We start from the raw sequence: 19,140 nt of genomic DNA on the forward strand, positions 1-19,140 counted from the left end.
GGTTAATTGGTGGCTCTAAATTGGCTGTAGGTGTGAATGTGGAAAAATTAAAAAATGAATGAATCTTAGATCAAGGGTTTTGATGACTGAGTTTCATTTCAGGGAGCCAGCATATGACTGAGAGACACACAGGAAATGTGTGCACACTATGACCTATTTTCTGGCACACCAATGCTTCGCAAAAACAATCATAATCAACAGGGATGTAGCCTCTGTAACACTCACATTACATTTTAGTCCTCCACTTTTTAATACATTTGAAAATAATGAAACAGAGAGACTGTACAGCAGTAGAACAACGGCTTCTGTTGGGGTATGGTAACACTACTTGCATAAACCACACACAGATCTGTAATACACTGTAACATTAGAACCAGCCAGAACAATAATAATAATAATGGCAATTTGTTACGTTTATTTATGATAATGATTACATTTGTTAATGATTATTTCAGACAGCGTGGTTGCTTGTCGTAACACAGCATAGATGTGTGCCCCCAATACATATTATAATTACAATTGCTGCCTAGATCCATTAGTTTCACTTGATTTAATCAATTACAGAGATCATCAGTGAAGTCAAGGCAAGGCAAGGCAGCTGCATTTGTGTAGCACATTTCATACACCAGGGAAATTCAGATCTCAGTCTATCTATCTATCTATCTATCTATCTATCTATCTACATGGACCGCAGTAACCAGGTTGTGGTGCCAGTTTTGTTGATAGTAAACCTCCAAACCGGTATTACAATGTTTTTTCCCTCTGGTTCTCGACTGACTGTGTCCGTACAAATATTGATGTTTGCTTGCAAGAAAGAAAATGAGTAACAACCTCCTTCTGGTCTTCTCATTCATGCTACAAACCAGAGGTGTGTTTTTTCTCCCAGATCTGACAGGAGTATTGTTTACAACTGAGATGGAGTTTAGTAATGTGTTGTCCATCAGTTTAAAGGGCCAGTTCACCCAAAATCAAAAATACACAGTTTTCCTTTAACCCTTTCCTTTGACCTAACTGGAACAGTAGCTACCTGGAGTCTCTTGCTAACAAGAAGGCAGCAGAGAGATGAACTCTGAACCAGAAGGTGCTCTTTATTTAACCGCAGCACACCTTCTCTTTCAACACTTTAAAATTTACACAGTCGGGAGGTCACTAACTGCATGCACAATATGTCACAACATTAACCGTAACCCATTACAACCATTGTAAAAGGCAGGAACATTATCACTGCGTAACAGGTAACCTGAGAAATTTAAAACACATTTAAACACAATGTCCCTGGCTTATGGCCTTAAACACATTGTCTCACGGCATTATGGGAAACTCCACCCATTCAGCCCCCAACACGCCACAATACCAACCTTGATTGTTTTGGTGTCTGATGTTTGCCTTCTCACGAATATAATGGAAGTAGATGGCACTCGGCTTGTGCTGCTCACAGTGCTGCTAATTACATTTGAAAGACTTAACAGCCATGTCTCTTTCCAGAAATCATGACCCGGTTACTGAAGATAATCCACAGACCTTGTTGTGAGCAGTTTCATAGGAACTATTTTCTTTCCACTGAACTACATCTGCCAACTGTATCGCCACACAGAAGGAGGCGGGCATCTACTGCTACCTCACCTAGCACCGAAGAGGACACCATTATGGCTTCATGTCGCACTTTCACAAGCTGATCCTCTCCATGAGTAGATGGAGATGATGCAGATTATTAGTTTCCATTTTCCTGCAGCACCATCATGAATCATCATGCTTCACTGGACGATGTGACAGAAATCTGTATCAGTCACCAAAAAATGCGGCAAGCCAACACAATGCAACTGTTACCCACATTTGCTCACATGTTTTGCAAGGCTCTCGACAATAAGGAACAAGCATATTTCAATAAACGACCACATCATTGCATCTCAGTAATGAAAAGTGACTTATGAAAACAGCTGTGTTGTTCTCCAGAAGGCAGAAGCAGAAGTAGGAGTCACAGGACAATGAGTCTTGTGTTGAAATGATACCGATCATGTAATGTATGACAGGTCAAAGATCAAAGTGGACCCCGTGTCAGTCAGCTGTCAGTTTGGCTTTGTCAGTAACTGTTTACATGGATTTATCGGCAATGGTGGAGAATTGTTTAGGGCTGCAAGAAAAGCTGTTAACTGAATGGACAAGTGAAATTCTAACGTGACTCATGTTTTGTTGAAATGTTTAAATGTGTTACTGTTGGTTTAGGTACAACAAATGGTGCTGGTGTTCATGCAGGGTGTCTACGGTTATCAGACAATTAAATTTAATGCCTTTGAAAATAATTTTAAACCAAATTTAAGACTTATTTTTTGGATAAATCATCTTTTTCTTACTCATGCATTGCAGGTTAGTATAGAGATAAGGAGTATATATGGGGTTCTGTGCAGAGGTAGGTTTTATGTAGGAATATGGTTATTAGAGTGAGTTAGGTTAATCTACATTTTGCCAACAGGTAAGTGCAAGTAGGCCAATAAAGTAAAGTATTTGATCAATTGACGTTTTTCTAGATTTGTAACATCAGTAATGAGGACTTTGATCCAGAGGAGCTTGACTCATTTTGACAAAGAGAAATTGAAAGATGGATAAATGACACTAGATAAAATGTTTTTAGTGATGAAGACCTCACAAATTGAAATTTAAGACTACTTAATTTGATAGTTTGGATCTTTTGAAGTGGTGTGTTGTATGGGGTACTTAGCCATAGTCAGAGTATTACCTACAGCAGAAGTCAGTCAGCATGCCCCCAGTTTGGAGATGCAGGATGGAGTCTGACACAAAAGCTAAGCAATACACAGCTGTGGATGGGTCAGCAACAAACGTATTTTAGCCACATAAAAAAAAAAAATCAATATCAGTCTAAGTGTATCCTATATTAAGAGTATTTTCACTGCTTTACCTTTGTGTCAGACAGTCCATTCAGACAGGAAAGCTTTTAATGGCTTCAGTTCCCCATCTATGCTCTCATCAGTCCCCATACTCCATTGACAAAACAGTAATTTTAGTTCGCTGAACACAGGAGCTGCTGGTCTACCGCTGCTTCAGTCAGTCAGTTAGTTAGTGTTATTGTGTGACTTTGGTTAATCTGAACTAACCCTTGTAAAAGCCAAAGTCACACAATAACACAAAGTAACTAACTGAATGAGGTAGTGGTAGACCAGCAGCTCCTGAGTTCAGTGATGTTAAATTACTGTTTTTTTCAATGGAGTCTGGCCTTGAAGAGAGAAATATAATGGTTTCATTTTCCATTTGAAAATCACTGTGTGACATTAAAGTAAAGCAGTGAAAATACTCTAAATATAACATACACTTAAACTGATACTGATTGTTTTTGGGTGGGACTTTTTTAAGTGGCCAAAATACATTTTATTGCTGACTCCTCCACCGCAGCACATTGCTTGGCTCAGACTCAGACTGCTGCCTGCTTCACCAAACTGAGAGCGTGTCGACTGACATCTCCTGTATGTAATATACTGTCCATAGATAAGGACCTCAAACAACACCACTTGAAAAAAAACATCTGAACCATCCCTTTAATAGTTTTTATAGCTTAAAATTTATAAAACTGAATTTAAGAAGTGTTAAGACTTTTTAGGGACCTGAAGACACCTTATCATGATAGTGATGACTTTGCACAGAATATTCAGGATACCTTTAATCAGTAGCCTGTTTTTAGGATTCAGTATTACATTGCCTAACAACTATGTAGTAAACATGCCATAATTTACTAAATTTGTTGAGTAAAGTAAGTGAAATTTAGTGAGTTGTTTAAGACAGCTGTTAAATGAGGGTAATGTGGGTATAGAAACATCTGTCTCTGGGCATTTCCGTGTTTTGAAGAGCGTAAAACTAAGTCATCCATTTAGGGTTTTTAGTGGCTGCAATTGCAAACTCAGCAGACGCTATTTGGAGTGTTACCACTGTTAAGAAATAATATACATGCTGCCTCCAGCAAACAGTTTTGGTATCTGTTGAATCTGTTTTTTTTTCAGTTATTATACTAAGTCTTTAAAAGAAACCAGCCTCTCCACCCTGCCTGATAAAACTCTACATCCTGAAACTGTATTCTGCTCTCACTGATCAGGAGGCTGTTAGCAGTGTTCGGTCTGTGCCCTTTAAGTTACATCATCTACTTGTGATTCTACATCCTCCACTTAGTAAAGGTCGGTGCTAAGAGGATCTTGGAGCTCTGCCAGCACATGCTCACATTAATGCCACCAAGACAGTTGAGACAACAAAAGGACCATAATTCAAGTTACACATAAGGATGTTGATACTGTGCATGGAGGCGACAGACATTTCTCATCTGAGCATACTGGAGGTACTCTGTGGCTTACAGGATTAGACACAAGTTTGTCAAATGCTGAGTATATGTCTTCTAAAACCTGATTAATAAAATGAGCCTGTTGGAACTCAATGGTGTTTCAGTTTACGCTATTGTACTGTCATAATTTACTTCTGCTTTGAATAGGGGAGTGTTTTTGGTGATTTCATTAGGTGTGATGTATTAAATATAGGCTAATACTGACAGCAGAGGTCTCACAGCTTGAGTTGTCACTTTAAATGTAAGAGAAGAATTAAGTTGTTCAAGAGAAGAATAGGGTGCTACCCTCTGTAACAGTGATTTCCAGTAACAGCCTGATTCTGATCACCTTGGCTGAGGACAGGATGAATTATTGGGCTGCCTTCAAGGGTAAAAACAAGACATATTAGTGAGCTGTTGGTCTTGAGTGAGCTCTTATACAGAGGTTGAAGCATTCACACACCCACTCAAGTCATAGGATGTTAAGAATCTGAACATTTTTGGAGGAAGTTGTTCCAGCTTTCCGTAACGGATGGATTGTTGCAAATCAAACATATAAATTAGTTTAAATCAACATTGAATTATCATTAAAATGCTGACACAGTACTAAGGATACAAAACACTGGGTCAACAGGATGTTATGCATAATGAGAAGCATCTTCTCATTTATGACCAACTCATCTACCTCATGCAGAGGACGATGGCAGGGACATGGGGAGCTGAGGCGGCTCTAGCATCTCATACAGATTGTCATTTTCTCCAACCACCATCCATATTTTGGATTTTCACTCTCCCCACTTTGTATTACAACTGCTACACAGCAATTTCCCTCTAGATGAAGTTTTATCTACATTTTATTAAGATTTAGCATTTGTAAAGGGCAACATTTCAAAGGCAGGTCCCTTACTACAGTATTTTTACGTTGTGATATGCTACAAAGATCACAGGAATTGAGTACTTCCACCACCGTTGGTTAGCTGCTCTCTGGAGGTAAAGCAGTCAGTGCAGATACCTGGTTTACTTACTGCTCTAATGGGCCTTTTCACAGCTGACATTATTGATTTAAAAGAGGAAAACGGGTGTAACTGCCAACATTAATCCTGGCTCTGCTCAATTCAAGTGTCCCAGTAAGATTTGATGCACAATACCAGGACCCTGAAAGCAGCTTAATGAAATTCACCCATCAAGGCTATTTAAACCTGTACTTTTCCTACTGTCAAAATGAACTGCATGAAAAAAACATGACTCGGCCTGGCTTATTAACTCAAGACCAGCTGAAGAGGAAATATAAACCACTTCCTCTTAAGTATTTTTAAATTCACCACTAAACCAACTTGTGAAAAGCAACTCCTTCAAAGCAAACAGTAAACAAACATTGTTTAAAGTATTTATAAACCAAAACCTTTAATCACAGTATAAACAAAAGACAAAAGTTGAGGAATTAAGAGTAAGAGTCCAGAATGTCCCAGAAGAAAAGCCTGTCATCCAGCAGGTCTTGAATCGCTCTCCAGCATCATTCAGCTGCTGCAGCTCCGCTGCCTCTGGTCGATATGGGCGCCGCGGACAGACTTGACACCGGGAGGGTCCTGGGTCTTCAGCTGAGTTCACCGGTCTGGTTGTTGGCAACGTGTTGCTGTCACAGCCACGGCGGAGAGGACAGTTTATTTGGACCTCTGCCTCATCTTTCTCCTTTTACGCTTCAGCCTATGACACGATAAATACAACAGTCAATCAGACGGACATCTCTAAACAACACGGTGTAATGGTGTGAATAACATGCGCCACACACGTTCTTACCTGCGCATGCGCTTCTTTCTCCACTGCGGAAGAGAAAAATAATGTTAAATTATTTTGTAATTTACGTCACATTTCCAAAAAATACAAATGTGCTCAACTAACTAAAAGACACACAAACGTTTGGGGAAAAAAAACAAAAGCGAACTTTACGGGTGAAAGCTAGAGGACTTAAAGCTAAACCGTCGACATGCTCAAGCTAGCTAGCTAGCTAGCGAATGTTAGCACCATTTGAAACCGTGATTATTTGATCATACAGACATGAAACACTAACCTTAGCCCTCATGTTGAGAAGGGAAGGCTGAAAACAGAAGGGAACATGTAAAGAATTAGCTCGATTGATTTTAAAACAAGATGATTAACTTGGATTCTGATATGAACAACTGGGAACTCACGTACCAATCACTAAGGAACCGTCTCCACGAAGGACGTCACACAAGAGCGACGTCCTATTTATAGGGGTTGTGCTACGTCATCTTCACTGGACCGTAGTAAAACAGTTGTCCAGAGGATAAGGCGTGTACAGAATATGCTTAGCGGTGCATGTTTCTATGTGATGTTAAGGTCCGCCGTTGTTTATTTGAGCAGTACTTTGCACTTTTGACATATCTATCAGATGTCACTGGTCCACCTATACACTGATAATGTTCAACGAGAATTTTACCACAGATATTATAAAAAAAATTTGATTAGTAATACTGTTTTGATTGATACAGACGGTGTACAGTCTGTGCCCAGTGTCCTAAAGCTACCATTAAGAACAAAGAAGTAATGTCCCAAGTATTTTTATGTGTATATTTTGTGTATTTCTGTTTAGACTCCATCTTGGCCCATTAAAAATAATTTATCTATATCCTATTGTGTCTAAAAGTAGCACTTGAAGTAATGATATTTGATTAAATTGATGGACTTGCCCATTTACATGGTTTTATGCACTTATTTGAAGTTGCTTTACATGAAAGTGTCAGCTAAATATGTGTATTTTAATGTGTTTGTGAATTTGGGGTGTTAACCAGGGTAACTTCGTGCACCGGTTAGATAACTAACAAGCAATTTCCAGTATTTTTTGACAGTATGCTTACATTTTACTATTTTTAGCAGTCCTAAAAATGAAATATGTTAATGCTCATGCCTTTCTACCCTGGATTTATATTCCTAACATGGAAAGGCTTTAAATATTTAGACCTTCAATATGTAAAGAAAGGAAATTAAGTTACCTGAATAAATAAAATCTAAATATTACTATATGTAAATGTGCAGTAAATGTACATATATACACTTTCTAAAGGTGATGGGGCAGTCATTTAACTATTGATGGCTAGTGTTCAAGTTCCTGGCTTAGCTTTTGATCAATGCAGTGTAATGAGAGTGAAATAACAACAATGGTGATTCATTAATGTTCACATTCATGAAAAACACACTTTCGCTCATCGGGACAATCAGCTGTATACACACACTCCAGAAACAACTACACAAATGATGTCAGGTGGCTTTTTAATGTTTCCAAAAATAGTCTCTGAAACTGGGATTTGTTTTACAAAAGCATCCATATATCTAACAGGTATGGAATTCTTATGTAAACACAGACTGTCAGACTCGATGGTGGCACCAGAGGACTGAATGCTGAACCCTTGGCAGGAGTAAGACCATCCACAACTGAGAAATTCTTTTCGTCACTAGTTAAATTACTCAACCAGCAAGTTTTAAGTTGTCAGTTTAAGAATTGTTAGCTGAGTAACCTACAGTAGATTCCTACAAGTGTACACAATGTACTAGTAGACAGACCTAAGCGAGAGCAGTATAAATGCGGTAATGACTCATGTCATGCTCGTAACTTCAGGGCTCAGACAGGTGTTACACATTTTCTGCCCACAGCAAGTTTAACACTCATTTCAAAAAGGCATGGCTTTCAGGTTTATGACCTCAACAAAGTTATCTAAGTGCCACACAATTACCCTGACACAGTATTGTGCATTCATCATCCTTGGCCGCTCTGTCAAACTCATTTTATTTTCACTTATCTTTCACTACAGTTATTGTGGAGAAAGGGACGAAGGCTCAAGGTCAGTCGAATGGTTAAATGTTCCAGTGAGTGTTACGCCCTTGCACAAAATATCCTCTTTTGTAGCAGAACTATTGTCTGCTGTTAAGAGAGGAAGACAGTCTCAAGGACAGTGAGATTTACTATGGTTGTACATGTGTGCGCGTGTGTATGTGTTTTAGGTGGAGTGACAGAATTTAGGAGCAGCATCATCCCAGACTGACATCAGTTAGATTCAGAGGTGTTCACAGCGGCTATGCCCGCAAGTGCCTCAGACAGCTGGGACAGAAGGATTTGTGACGTCTGTTCTTTGGGTCATCCAATGTCTGTCAGAGAAATCTATTCTGCAGCTTCAGTCTCCATCGCCTGTCCTGTTGCGCTCTCAACAGTCTTTGAGGCCTTTAAAGACAAAAATGACAAATTAGAGGAAACAATTGGAACATGTATTCTTGTTTATTTTTTTAAAAAAAAAACAAAAAAAAAAAAACACGCTGCCTCATAACTCACCTTCTTTTTCTTCTTCTTCTGAGTCTTGCGGCTGGCTGAGCTTTGAAGTAAAGCCTTTAAAAGGGAAAAAAAAGGGCAGTCAAAAATGACTTTCATAACCTCACACAGCACATCAGTGCATAATGGCTTGGAAAATGCCTCGTCAGCTAACAGAGTGCTGTAGCGACCCCATTAGACTGATCTTTCCTTTCACGGAGAGGATGCAATACCCCATCCATCAAACACATTTTACCTTCAGCTCTGGGTCCTCCACTTCATGCTCAGACTTGTAAAGTTCTGGCTCAAAGAGGCTATTTGTGATTCGCAAAGGTCCATTGGCCATGAGCAGCACGGTGAACTTGAACTGGGCAACAACTTCACCTGGACAAAGAAGAGATTCAAAGTTGCATTAAACAGTCCCCAGTTTGTATAAAGCTTGGACATCAAATGTTTATGTTCACAGGGCAAAATTAAGTGTGCGCACTGTCATACTGTTATACAACTGATTAAAATGCATGGTCTCTCCCATGTGTAAACCTGGAGGGGATCATGTGTTTGGTTATGTGTGTGCGTTCATGAGTGAGCGTGTATCCGTCTATTCGCACCTGATCTCAAACTACTGAACAAATCAGCCTCATATTATGTGTGCACTTCTATGACTGTGTGCTTAAGGATCTCTTGTTATTGTGTTAATTCATGATTGTTGAAAAACCTGTTTTACCGTCTGTTTTGTTTCATCATTGACTCCGACTGCTCTAAATCAGCTGGTAGGTGCTGTAAGTTTTCTAGAAATCAGCTTGGCTAAAAAACAAGATTTACCGTCTGCTGCAGGCCACATTTTGGCTCTCACTGTGGCTCAAAAAAGATTGGTCTCATTTGGAAATGAAGCATCTGCAGACTAATTACATACCTGGCATGTTATGATCCACTAAAATTAGGCATGATACAAGATGAATAAGTTACTATTTTCATTATCCTTGCCACCATCTTGACTGTGAGGAGGCCAGAAGGGACAATATCACAGGACACAGCTGTGCAACATTCTGAGGGTGACGTGGTTTTGATCCTGCCTCTGCACATGTCACACCACACTGGGAGCATTTCAGAAGCGGAGTGCTTTGCCTTCTTGCAGATTTTGTTGATTTGGTCATTTTTACTTAATATTTGTGCTTCTACCATAAGAAGGTGAGAATGATAAGTACTTAAATGATTACTTTCTTTGTTTGTTTTCATTGTGTTTGTTATTGCTTACTTTGTTGGGCTGCAGCCTACAGATAAGGTTAATACCGTTGCTGGAGAAATTTGCTAGATTTTTAAAGTGAATTACCAGATTTGTTGAAGAAATTCCACGACTAAACAGGTACTCAGACCTTAGAAGGAGCTGTGTTTCTACAGTAGCCCAGAACAGACAAATTAAACACTGACTCTCGATAGGGCCATTTGCCTATCACATCGGCCACTATAGTTAGCAGCCCCTCCGTGACAAGACTGTCAGAAAAAACATTTTTTTAACGTGAAACTGTTAAACCAGTGTTTTTACTGGTTTAGATCACCCGGGTCTATTTATAAACATTGCGTACACACAGAACGAGGCCCGACAGAGGCGTACGCTATTTCCCACGCAAAAGTTGCGATCTATAAAACATATTTGATGGGAGAAACTTTGACTCATGCTAACAAACATTTTGGAGACAGGAAATTGGCGACACAGATGGTGGGCTGGAAGCCTGATTGTAGAAATTGTTGTATATTTTTTGGCACAAGCCATTTTTGGCTTTTGATCTTACGTACACTTTTAGTATGGATCCTACGCATTGTTTTATAAATTAGACCCCTGGTGCATTTGTTTTGGATATGAAGAGAACTCTGCAGATAAATCAGCTCCCTGTAAAAACCTCCTGAACGTCTGGATCAGTAATAAGGTGAGCACACATTAAATTATCTGGATTTTAAGTCATCAGAGGACACATTAGGAGGTATTAGTTTAGTGGCTCATCTCTGACGTGCCAAACAGTGTCGGAGAAATGCTACTTTGAATTGTGAAACTGCTTTATTCATTTTTACTGGTTTAAATCACTGGGTACATTTATCCTGGAGAGAGGAAGACCTCTGCCCTGACAGTTCGGCTACTGGTAAAACTCTGGATCAGTAATAAGGTGAGTACACAATAAGTTATCAGAGAAAATAGTATGAGCACACATTTGCAGGTAAGTGCTGAACAGGATAGGAGAAACACTGATTTGTAATGTGGAATAACTTTATTCAGAGTTTTAATCACCTGGTCAGTTTGTTTTGAGAGGAAGAGACCTCTGGGGATGATATAGCTCCTGGTAAAAAAAACCTCCTGAACAATGAGCACTGAAGGAATTCTAACTGGGACAAGTTTTGGCTGGTTGCAATCTGCAATCCTCACCTCTAGATGCCACCAAATCCCCCTGAATCTTACACACTGGACCTTCAACCTGGGGCTAAAAGATGCCAGTGTGAAATGTGGCTGAGCAACAATAGAAATTTAGCATGTATGTGTTTTTGACTGACAATTAACTCAGGACTAGTAGAAGTGTAGTGTGATTCATACAACCCTGGGCTTCGGCTAACCCTTGGTTAACAATGTTTGTGTTTAAACAGGGTCAACTCTTAGCCTAGGGATAAAGATAGCTCTGAGTTAAGAGAATGCAGTGTGTTCCCTCTCTCTGACTTGACCTCACACTTGCTACACACACATTACACAACTCTTACAAAAATATAATATGTAAACATGTGGACTGCACTTAAACACGGCCTTGACTTTGGCCATTGCCATCGCAATCGGGAACGAGTAGAGCTACAGCAGAAGGTTTTGCCGAGCTCGCCAGAAAACCAAGGTCTTTCTCGCATGTATGATCTATAAGAAGCTGGAACAGCCAGAATGCTTTGGAGTAATTAAATCCTCCGGGCTGAAAAAAAATTATTTCAGCAGTGCTACCTGTGTGGTGACATTTTTCTACAGATTCAAGTACGTGAAGCTTTCCAACGGCTCAGAGACTCTTAGACCTCACTTCACTTTGTTCACAAAAACACAAACCTTCAGGATTTTCAAGGTCACCAAAGCCCTTAATCACATCTCTCATTGTTCCACTCACCCTCTTTCTCATGCAGCACATTGAACGGCTGCACCAGCTCATGTTTGGCACACTCCATCACGCCCAACCTGGCCTTGCTTTCGTCCTCAAACGCTCTGAAGACACGAAAAGATAAGAAAAGAAAAATGAGGGGGTGAAACCTGGGGAATTTTGAAAATAAAGTAAATTATTTTATCTGAAGTTTAAAGATATTACCTCAGAGTGAAAGGCATTGTGTCAAAGCGCCTCTCCACGTCACTGAAGAATGTCCGAGATGTCTTCATCTTTAAACCGTACACCTTGTTGGGGTCTCGTTTGTAAATGGTGGTCCTCTGACCTCCATCCTTTGCCTGAATTACACAAGAGAACATACATTATAAATGTCTTGCCTTTGGGATTTTCAAAATTAAGCAAAAAATCAAATTTGTACCAAATTCCCTCTCACCTTCCCCTCTCCACTGCTGATAAGTACATCCACTGCATATACCTCATGCACCTCAAACTCAGCCTTCTCATGGTCCTTTCTACAAAGACAAAGTGGCAAGATCATCCACTGGTTAAACACTCATCAGGTTAGTGACAGGAAGCACCTGCTGAGTAAACTCACTTTTGCTGGTCCGTTGGGTTTTGAATGATAGTTTTCTCCCCATCGATCACATGTTGTTTGAGCTGATGGGACAGCATGCCTGCACACGATGGAGAAATAAACTGAGTCAAGCATGTCGAATTACATCTGGCAAATGTAAACCATCTGAATCACAGAGCTTGAAGGTGCCAAATGTTCACAAACACCCACCTTCAATAGGGGAGCACTTGAATGACTTTGCAATCTTGTTCCAGGCTTCTGTGACCTGTGTGTTCTGATGAAAGAGACATGATGTTTAATGATACATGTATTTATATAACACCTCTAGAGACAGGGTTACAAAGTGCTTCACACAGACAACAGATGAGGTGTGAACTAGTGTTACTTCCGTTAAACTATGTATATGTTCGTCAATGACCTTTATTTCCATGATGAAGACGAGGCGCATACAAAATGGAACCGTCATCATTAAAGACTAAATGTGACTATATCAACATGTAAACTGTTGACAGAAAAAGAAAAGACTGAAATGTAGTTAAAAGGTTTTTTTAAGAACATTTTTATTTTGACGAAAAAAAATAAAAATGAAGAAAGAGTTTTTAGAAAGGCACAGAATAAAAGTATTGCTTTTCCTACAAAAAATATTGATTGTAAATCAAGCATTTAAAAAAAAATTTGTCAGGTCTAAAATTGTTGTTTCGTTCACCACTGTGTAAGATGTCTGATATTAAGTTACTGCTTCTAACAAGGCTTGTGAGCCGATAGTATAACTGTATTGGTATTATGTGGCATCTTGGTGTCGTCAGTGATCAACAGTCTTCATAGTTGTCTGTTGGGGTGGGGGGCGAACGGTGAGGTCAATGTCTACCCAGATAGCAGAAGCAGATACAAACAGTGGCTATCATCCGACACCGAGCTGTTAAACGGTCGCAACAAACTCCTACTGACACCAAAATATTTAAAATCTGTCATTAAACCCGTTGATAACCGTAAGCTGTGTGATGCTGCTAACAGGTAGCTCTGTAATTGTGTGTGTGTGTGGACAGACTCTGTTCCTGGTGCAGAGCTCACACTCCTGCAGCAGAAGTCTACTTACAAAACTGTGGGGTTGCATGATAAACAGATAGAGTGAGCGAGTGAGGGGCAAGTCATGAGAATAACGTCTCTATGGCTCAGTACCAGAAATCAGGGGTGAAGTTTAAATTGTAGTTTAAATTAGTGGCCTTTCTCCCTCCAAAATATGATGAGACATAGTACAAACAAGAGTGGAACTTTTTTTGTCATGGCACAGTGTTACCTAAAGCTAGCCACATCTTAAGATTTTCATAAGGTTAGATTACGTTATATGAATCCTGAAACACCACCACACAAAATAACCTAGATCTATTACAAATTTATAGCTACATGCTGCAAAATTATTTCATTACCCTGCCAGGAAAAATCCAGCACTTGCCGTGACCAAGGCTGTTTGTACACTTGTACACTACACAAATCAGAGCTCTGATCAGGCCCTAAAAAAAAAAAAAAAAAAAAATCAGGACTGATCCTACATGACCTGCACGGTTTCTGTCTAAGCACAAACTGAGCTCGAATCCGAGCAGCACTTTTGGGACGGAGTCTAATTAAATACCAGAACTTTTCCAGTATAAAATATATTCTACTTTATATATTATAATATACTTTTAATATTAAAGCATTTATTCCAAGCTAAGGGTCGGCGTGTTTCCTCGCACAACTTCTCCTTCTTCTCTTATTTATTTAAATAATCTGTAGTCCTGTGCCTTGCAGCCTCCCTGTCTCTTATTCTCGTTTTCCATCCATCTCACGCACATGCCCTCTCTCTCTTCACGATTGCTCCATTGTCCCCCCTCCTTAACTCTTGATTAGGTCCATTAAAACTCCTGCCATTTACACACAAGAACAGCCAATTTCATTCAAAAACAAACAGGGGCGCCCGGTGGCATAGTCGGTGGAGCAGGCACCCCATGTGCAGGGGCAGTGTCCTTGCCACAGCGGCCATAGAATATACAGTTTCTGCAAAAAACTGGCAACCACTTGTGCATTGAGCAACAGCAGTTTGGTAATGTTAATGCAATGAGGGAGAGTGAGACACCTGGTGGCTCATCAACAGCACCTTTAAAAAGGAAACCTCACTAAAATCTTTAAGTGGGTTGACAAAAAAAAAAGGATAATAGATATTAGACTGTCTAAGTCAGTCGCCATGCATTGGAGGGATGGGGTGAGACGACATGTTAGAGGAGAGCACGTGTGTTGGAAAATGCAAGTGTAGTTTATATGCTGAAGTGTGTGTATGTGGATGCAACATGTCAGTCGATGTCACAAATGTCTGTTATACACGGGGGGATGCCAATGTTAAATGGCGTCGGGGCCATTTAATGATTCTGATGTAATGATTCCTATATAAAATAAGTTTGACTAAAAATGAAAAAATGATTGGTTTTGGCTGGACTAAATTGACTGAAATGTTTGATATAATCTGATGACTAAAAATTAATGAAAATGTCAACAGCTTTCATTGACAGAAACAATACTAAAATAGTTTTCTCTGACTCAGGTAAGAGTGAAATGCCCAGACTTGTAGTCGACTAAATGTCAGTGAAAACGGTGGTTATGGTGGGTGAGTTCTACCTGGTTCCCTGGCTTAACTAGACGCAGAGCAGCCTCAGCACACAGGTGAGCTGCTTTGAGAACGTCAGCCTTCCGTCCAGTCAGTGGGTTCTCCTGAGGTGAAACAGGAAGACAGTTTGAGAGTAGCAAGAGGTAAAATAACACAGTCTGAATCTCTATTGATGCTGTGAGTACCAGTAATCGAGTAAATTACATTACAAATCATGGCTTTTGTGAATATACCAATGAGCACTACAGTGGTGGCCACCTTCAGGTCTATCCTCCCTGGTAGCCCCAGTGAGTAAGTGGCTTCATTTTGAAGCGTGAAACACCTTTAGCACTGTTTACTATGTTAACACCACAAGCCGTGCTTACATTGCTAATGGTGCTTACAGAGCTAACAGGAGGTTCGAGGCTCAAAACTGTGCTGCTTACTCAGCTGGGCGACCTCGGGGGAGACCAGAGGGTGGGCACAGTGTGTCCACAGCAATGCAATTGGGACAGGACAGCATTATTTGTGGTAATCACCGAATGGGCGGTGCCGGTAGATAGCTCCCACCAGACCCAGGCGGTTCACAGTGCAGTAAACCCAAGAGCAGCAAAATTAACCTTTAGACTAACATGCGTAACCAGTCAAAAATAATCTTGGGGGTTAACCATTAAATGGATAACCACTGACGTAGTGATGACACACCTTGGTCACTCCAACAACGAAGCTGTGAGCCACATTTGAGATGAAGCCATCAACGTGCACACCCAGGTCACTGCAAACAAACAGAACAGGACAACATGAGTTGAAGAAATTATAATCTGCACACAAATATAAACTATTTATCAAGTGCACTAGATGGACATGTATATGTTTGGTAGCTTACATTTTGACGAGGTCCCCATCCTTCAGTATGACATCAGGGTCACTCTTCAGAGGGGAGTGATGGCATACGCAGTTGTTAACTGACACACAAGTAGGAAAAGCGATACCTGCGAAAGAAAGGGAGTGGATGAGGGAGTGCTGAGTCACAGACATTCATGGTGACTGATGAAATGCAACAAAAGACGTACCTTTCTTCATGTCTTTTTCCTTCTTGAAGATTTTCCCAGTTTCTGCCATGATGAAGGCATCTCCCTTTTCACATAAGCTGAGCACGGAGACTCCGGCCATAGCTGCCCCAACCACCGTCTTCAGAGCCTCTGCAGGACGAGAGGTAAAGTGAGCCATGATGTAGTTAAAATGGCAGGTCAGTAACAGAGTGTGTACAAGGCTGGGCTGACAATAACCATTATTTCATCACCGTTAATTCTGTTGATTATTTCCCGAGTCAGTCTATCGATCATTTGTTTCATAAAATGTCAGCAAACAGTGAAAAATTTACAATTTCCCACATGTCCAAGGTGACATCTTATCTTACCCCACTCCAAAACTCATCTATTGTCACTGACTCGATTAATCATCTAATTTCTTCAGCACTATTATAGTCTGAACAGGTGCCACTGTGAATAGATGGGATGGATAGTGAACATTAACAAAAAACGCGTCCCTCTCACTGTCAAAGGCTCAATTAATGGAGTGAGTCTGAGTGCTGACAGCAAATTACACTGCAAACAACCCATTTGATTTTGACTAAGCTGATGTCCTGTTAAGTAGAGGATAAACATTTGACAGATTGTCCGACAGCTGTATATCAGCTCGAAACTGCATCATGCTCGCAGAAAATTAGATGCCTTAACTTCAGATAAGTAGGCCAGCTCTGATAAGCTACAATATGAAACCACAAGGTCGCAGAGTCTAGTTGATATAAGGCAACTACAACATGCAGTCATCTCTACAACCTAGTAGGAGTATAATGATGAACTGAGCATGACACATGACAAGTCACTGAAAACTGATATTGAGCCATTTATATTTTTATTTTCTTAAAATTGGAAACTCAGAGGCCTCTTTTTATTAGGAAGGTGGTTGATTCCCTTGCACCAGATACACTATCTGAGATTAGTTTAGTTCAGATTAACGTGGTTGCAGTTTTGAGTTTAAAGATTTTACGGTTTGTGTATTTAAGCTCAACTTGGCAGGAATGTCAGCTGTTCAATTTGAAGACTGGCTGATGAATTATGGCCAAACATAAAGACTGTAACTGGAATGGGAAACTGACAGGTGCGAGTGACTTTAACCTACAAGTGTGGAGGTGGGCGCTGTTGTAAAAGTGTGGTGTGTTGCCAGCGTTCCCTGGGTTAACGATAGGGGTGGAGGAAGAAATTTGATACAACACAGTATTGTGATCATTTGCATGACAATACTGTATTGTTACAGACATCTATATTGATTTTTTTTTTAAATTATATAAATTATTAATATTTCAAAAACAAATGAGACTTTTGTTAGCATACTAGAATAATAAAATTAGTTTGATTTTCAGTCTATTAGATTTGCATTTTGCTTCGATAGATTAGATAAAATTGATGCTGATTTTTGAGACATTATTTGCACTGGAAAAAATGTAGTAAATTACAAAATATCATCATAAATATTAATGCTATACTCAACATCATAAAAGATTTAAAACTGCAATAATATTGTATCATGACTTAAGTATCGTGATAATATGGTATCATGGGACCTCTGGTGATTCCCACCCCTGATTTATTAAATTCATAGTGATATATTTTTTGTGTACGAAAGGCAGAAATTCTAAAAAACATTCGTAAACTGAATGCACAGCTGCAAACTGATATTTTTATGCTTTTAAGTTTGGAAGATTTATAAAATAACTCCTGACTGTGACATCACACTGATGATAATGTGTGCAGGTGGCCATGACAATAATATATTGCCTTAAATATTAGCTTTAACTGTAAGAAATTACTGCAGTTTATGACTTATGTTGATGACTTCAAATGGAGTTTATGATTTAATTCAATTCTTCAAAATGCATTAAAATTGGCGTAATTTAAGGCAGTACATTGGGTGTTAAACTGCTTAACGTCATTACTATATGACTTTAAATGGCACCATTTAAGACACCCAGGTTCCCAGTCTGTTGTACGACTAATTTGTCATTTAACGTATTTTGAATTATTTGTATGCTTGAATTTAAATGCCGGCTACTCAATATCTGTAAGAGCCCCATAGTGTGACTCAGTTTGTACTTGTCATTGTTACATCTGTTAGCAGTTACAGCTAGCTAACGCTTGCTAGTCAGGTAGCTGAGCCACATAGCTGCTTAGCTAGCTCCCCATGCTAATGTGACAGCAGCGGCTCGTTAAACAAACACGGGCTCCTGTAAAGAAAAGCTCGACCTAAATATACACCAAGCGTTATGTTTCATTCATATTAAATAAAGCCCTGCTTTCTAATAAGCTCTACCGTTGGCAGTGGTGCGGCACATGGCACAGCTGCTGCCCGGGCATGACTAGCTGACACTGCTAGCTAACATGAGACGGGTCCTCAGACTTCTGGACCGTTGAGTCCAAACGGCACGTAAACGCCGCATTTCACTTACGATTCGCAATCTCTGCGCCCATCTTGTACTTGGTGACCACCAAGTCGTCGGCGATGGTCTGCTCCTGTGTCTCGTCATCTCCAGACATGTTGGCAGTGTGTCCGCGAACTCACAGTAACTTTTTCCCCGGCGGGTGTCAGTCAGTCAAAGGATGGACCACGCTGCTCTCCGCACCGGCCCGCCCGACTCCGCTCGGCAGCCTACGAGCTCTAGATCCCGCCTGCTGCCAAAGATACACTCCGCCGTCAAGATAGTTCACCGCCAAGCTGGGTGCGTTAAGTGATATAACCGAATAAGGAAAGCGTGGTATTTTTATTTTATATCATCATCAGCATTTAAAATTAGAACATGGACCTATATTAGTAGCCAACAGGATGTCTGCTGATATACAGCTGTTGTGTCTTTATTATACTAATTAAATTAACAAAATCAAGAGTTACAGAAACCACAATGACTGGTAGTTTATACAGCCTACTGGGACACTAAATGGGTACATACTCAGTCTTATGTTTCACACCATTAACAACAAAATGATAGATATTTTATAGTTAATATAATGAATATAACATAGTTTTTGTAGATTACAAAAAAACTTACTTTTATAATGTGTTATTGTTCTTTGCCATATTTCTAAAAAGAAAATATGTTGCCAAGTAAAATAATTTAGAAGCTTTTGACCTCAAGCACAC

At 39.8% G+C, this 19,140-nt stretch overlaps 1 protein-coding gene and 1 long non-coding RNA gene across 2 annotated transcripts; both read right to left on the bottom strand.

Annotated features, from left to right (window-relative positions):
* Positions 1-5,693: 5,693 nt before the first annotated feature.
* Positions 5,694-6,595, bottom strand: LOC117257950 (uncharacterized). The gene is made up of 4 exons (XR_004501741.1): positions 6,512-6,595; positions 6,387-6,413; positions 6,116-6,138; positions 5,694-6,022 (listed from the first exon to the last, which is right to left on the bottom strand). It is a non-coding gene; the product is annotated as an uncharacterized LOC117257950 (long non-coding RNA).
* Positions 6,596-7,589: 994 nt separating this feature from the next.
* Positions 7,590-18,664, bottom strand: pa2g4b (proliferation-associated 2G4, b). The gene is made up of 13 exons (XM_033630224.2): positions 18,452-18,664; positions 16,017-16,145; positions 15,830-15,935; positions 15,649-15,718; positions 14,976-15,068; positions 12,537-12,600; positions 12,348-12,426; positions 12,186-12,264; positions 11,957-12,090; positions 11,762-11,856; positions 8,893-9,020; positions 8,661-8,714; positions 7,590-8,552 (listed from the first exon to the last, which is right to left on the bottom strand). Exons 1-13 carry the CDS (start codon positions 18,537-18,539, stop codon positions 8,493-8,495), a joined length of 1,179 nt encoding a protein of 392 aa, XP_033486115.1. The 5' UTR covers positions 18,540-18,664; the 3' UTR covers positions 7,590-8,492.
* Between the last annotated feature and the right edge of the window lie 476 nt (positions 18,665-19,140).

Source organism: Epinephelus lanceolatus, chromosome 8 (genome assembly GCF_041903045.1).
Source record: "Epinephelus lanceolatus isolate andai-2023 chromosome 8, ASM4190304v1, whole genome shotgun sequence".
In the NCBI taxonomy this organism is placed as follows: Eukaryota; Metazoa; Chordata; class Actinopteri; order Perciformes; family Serranidae; genus Epinephelus; species Epinephelus lanceolatus.

Bases quoted from the DNA above. Each gene is read 5' to 3' on its own strand.
- pa2g4b (XM_033630224.2), bottom strand. From the start codon at position 18,539: ATGTCTGGAGATGACGAGACACAGGAGCAGACCATCGCCGACGACTTG. The intron at 11,857-11,956 runs GTAATATCTTTA...TCGTGTCTTCAG, and splicing joins ACAATGCCTTTCACTCTGAG to AGCGTTTGAGGACGAAAGCA. The intron at 8,715-8,892 runs GTAAAATGTGTT...TCCCTTTTAAAG, and splicing joins TGGAGGACCCAGAGCTGAAG to GCTTTACTTCAAAGCTCAGC.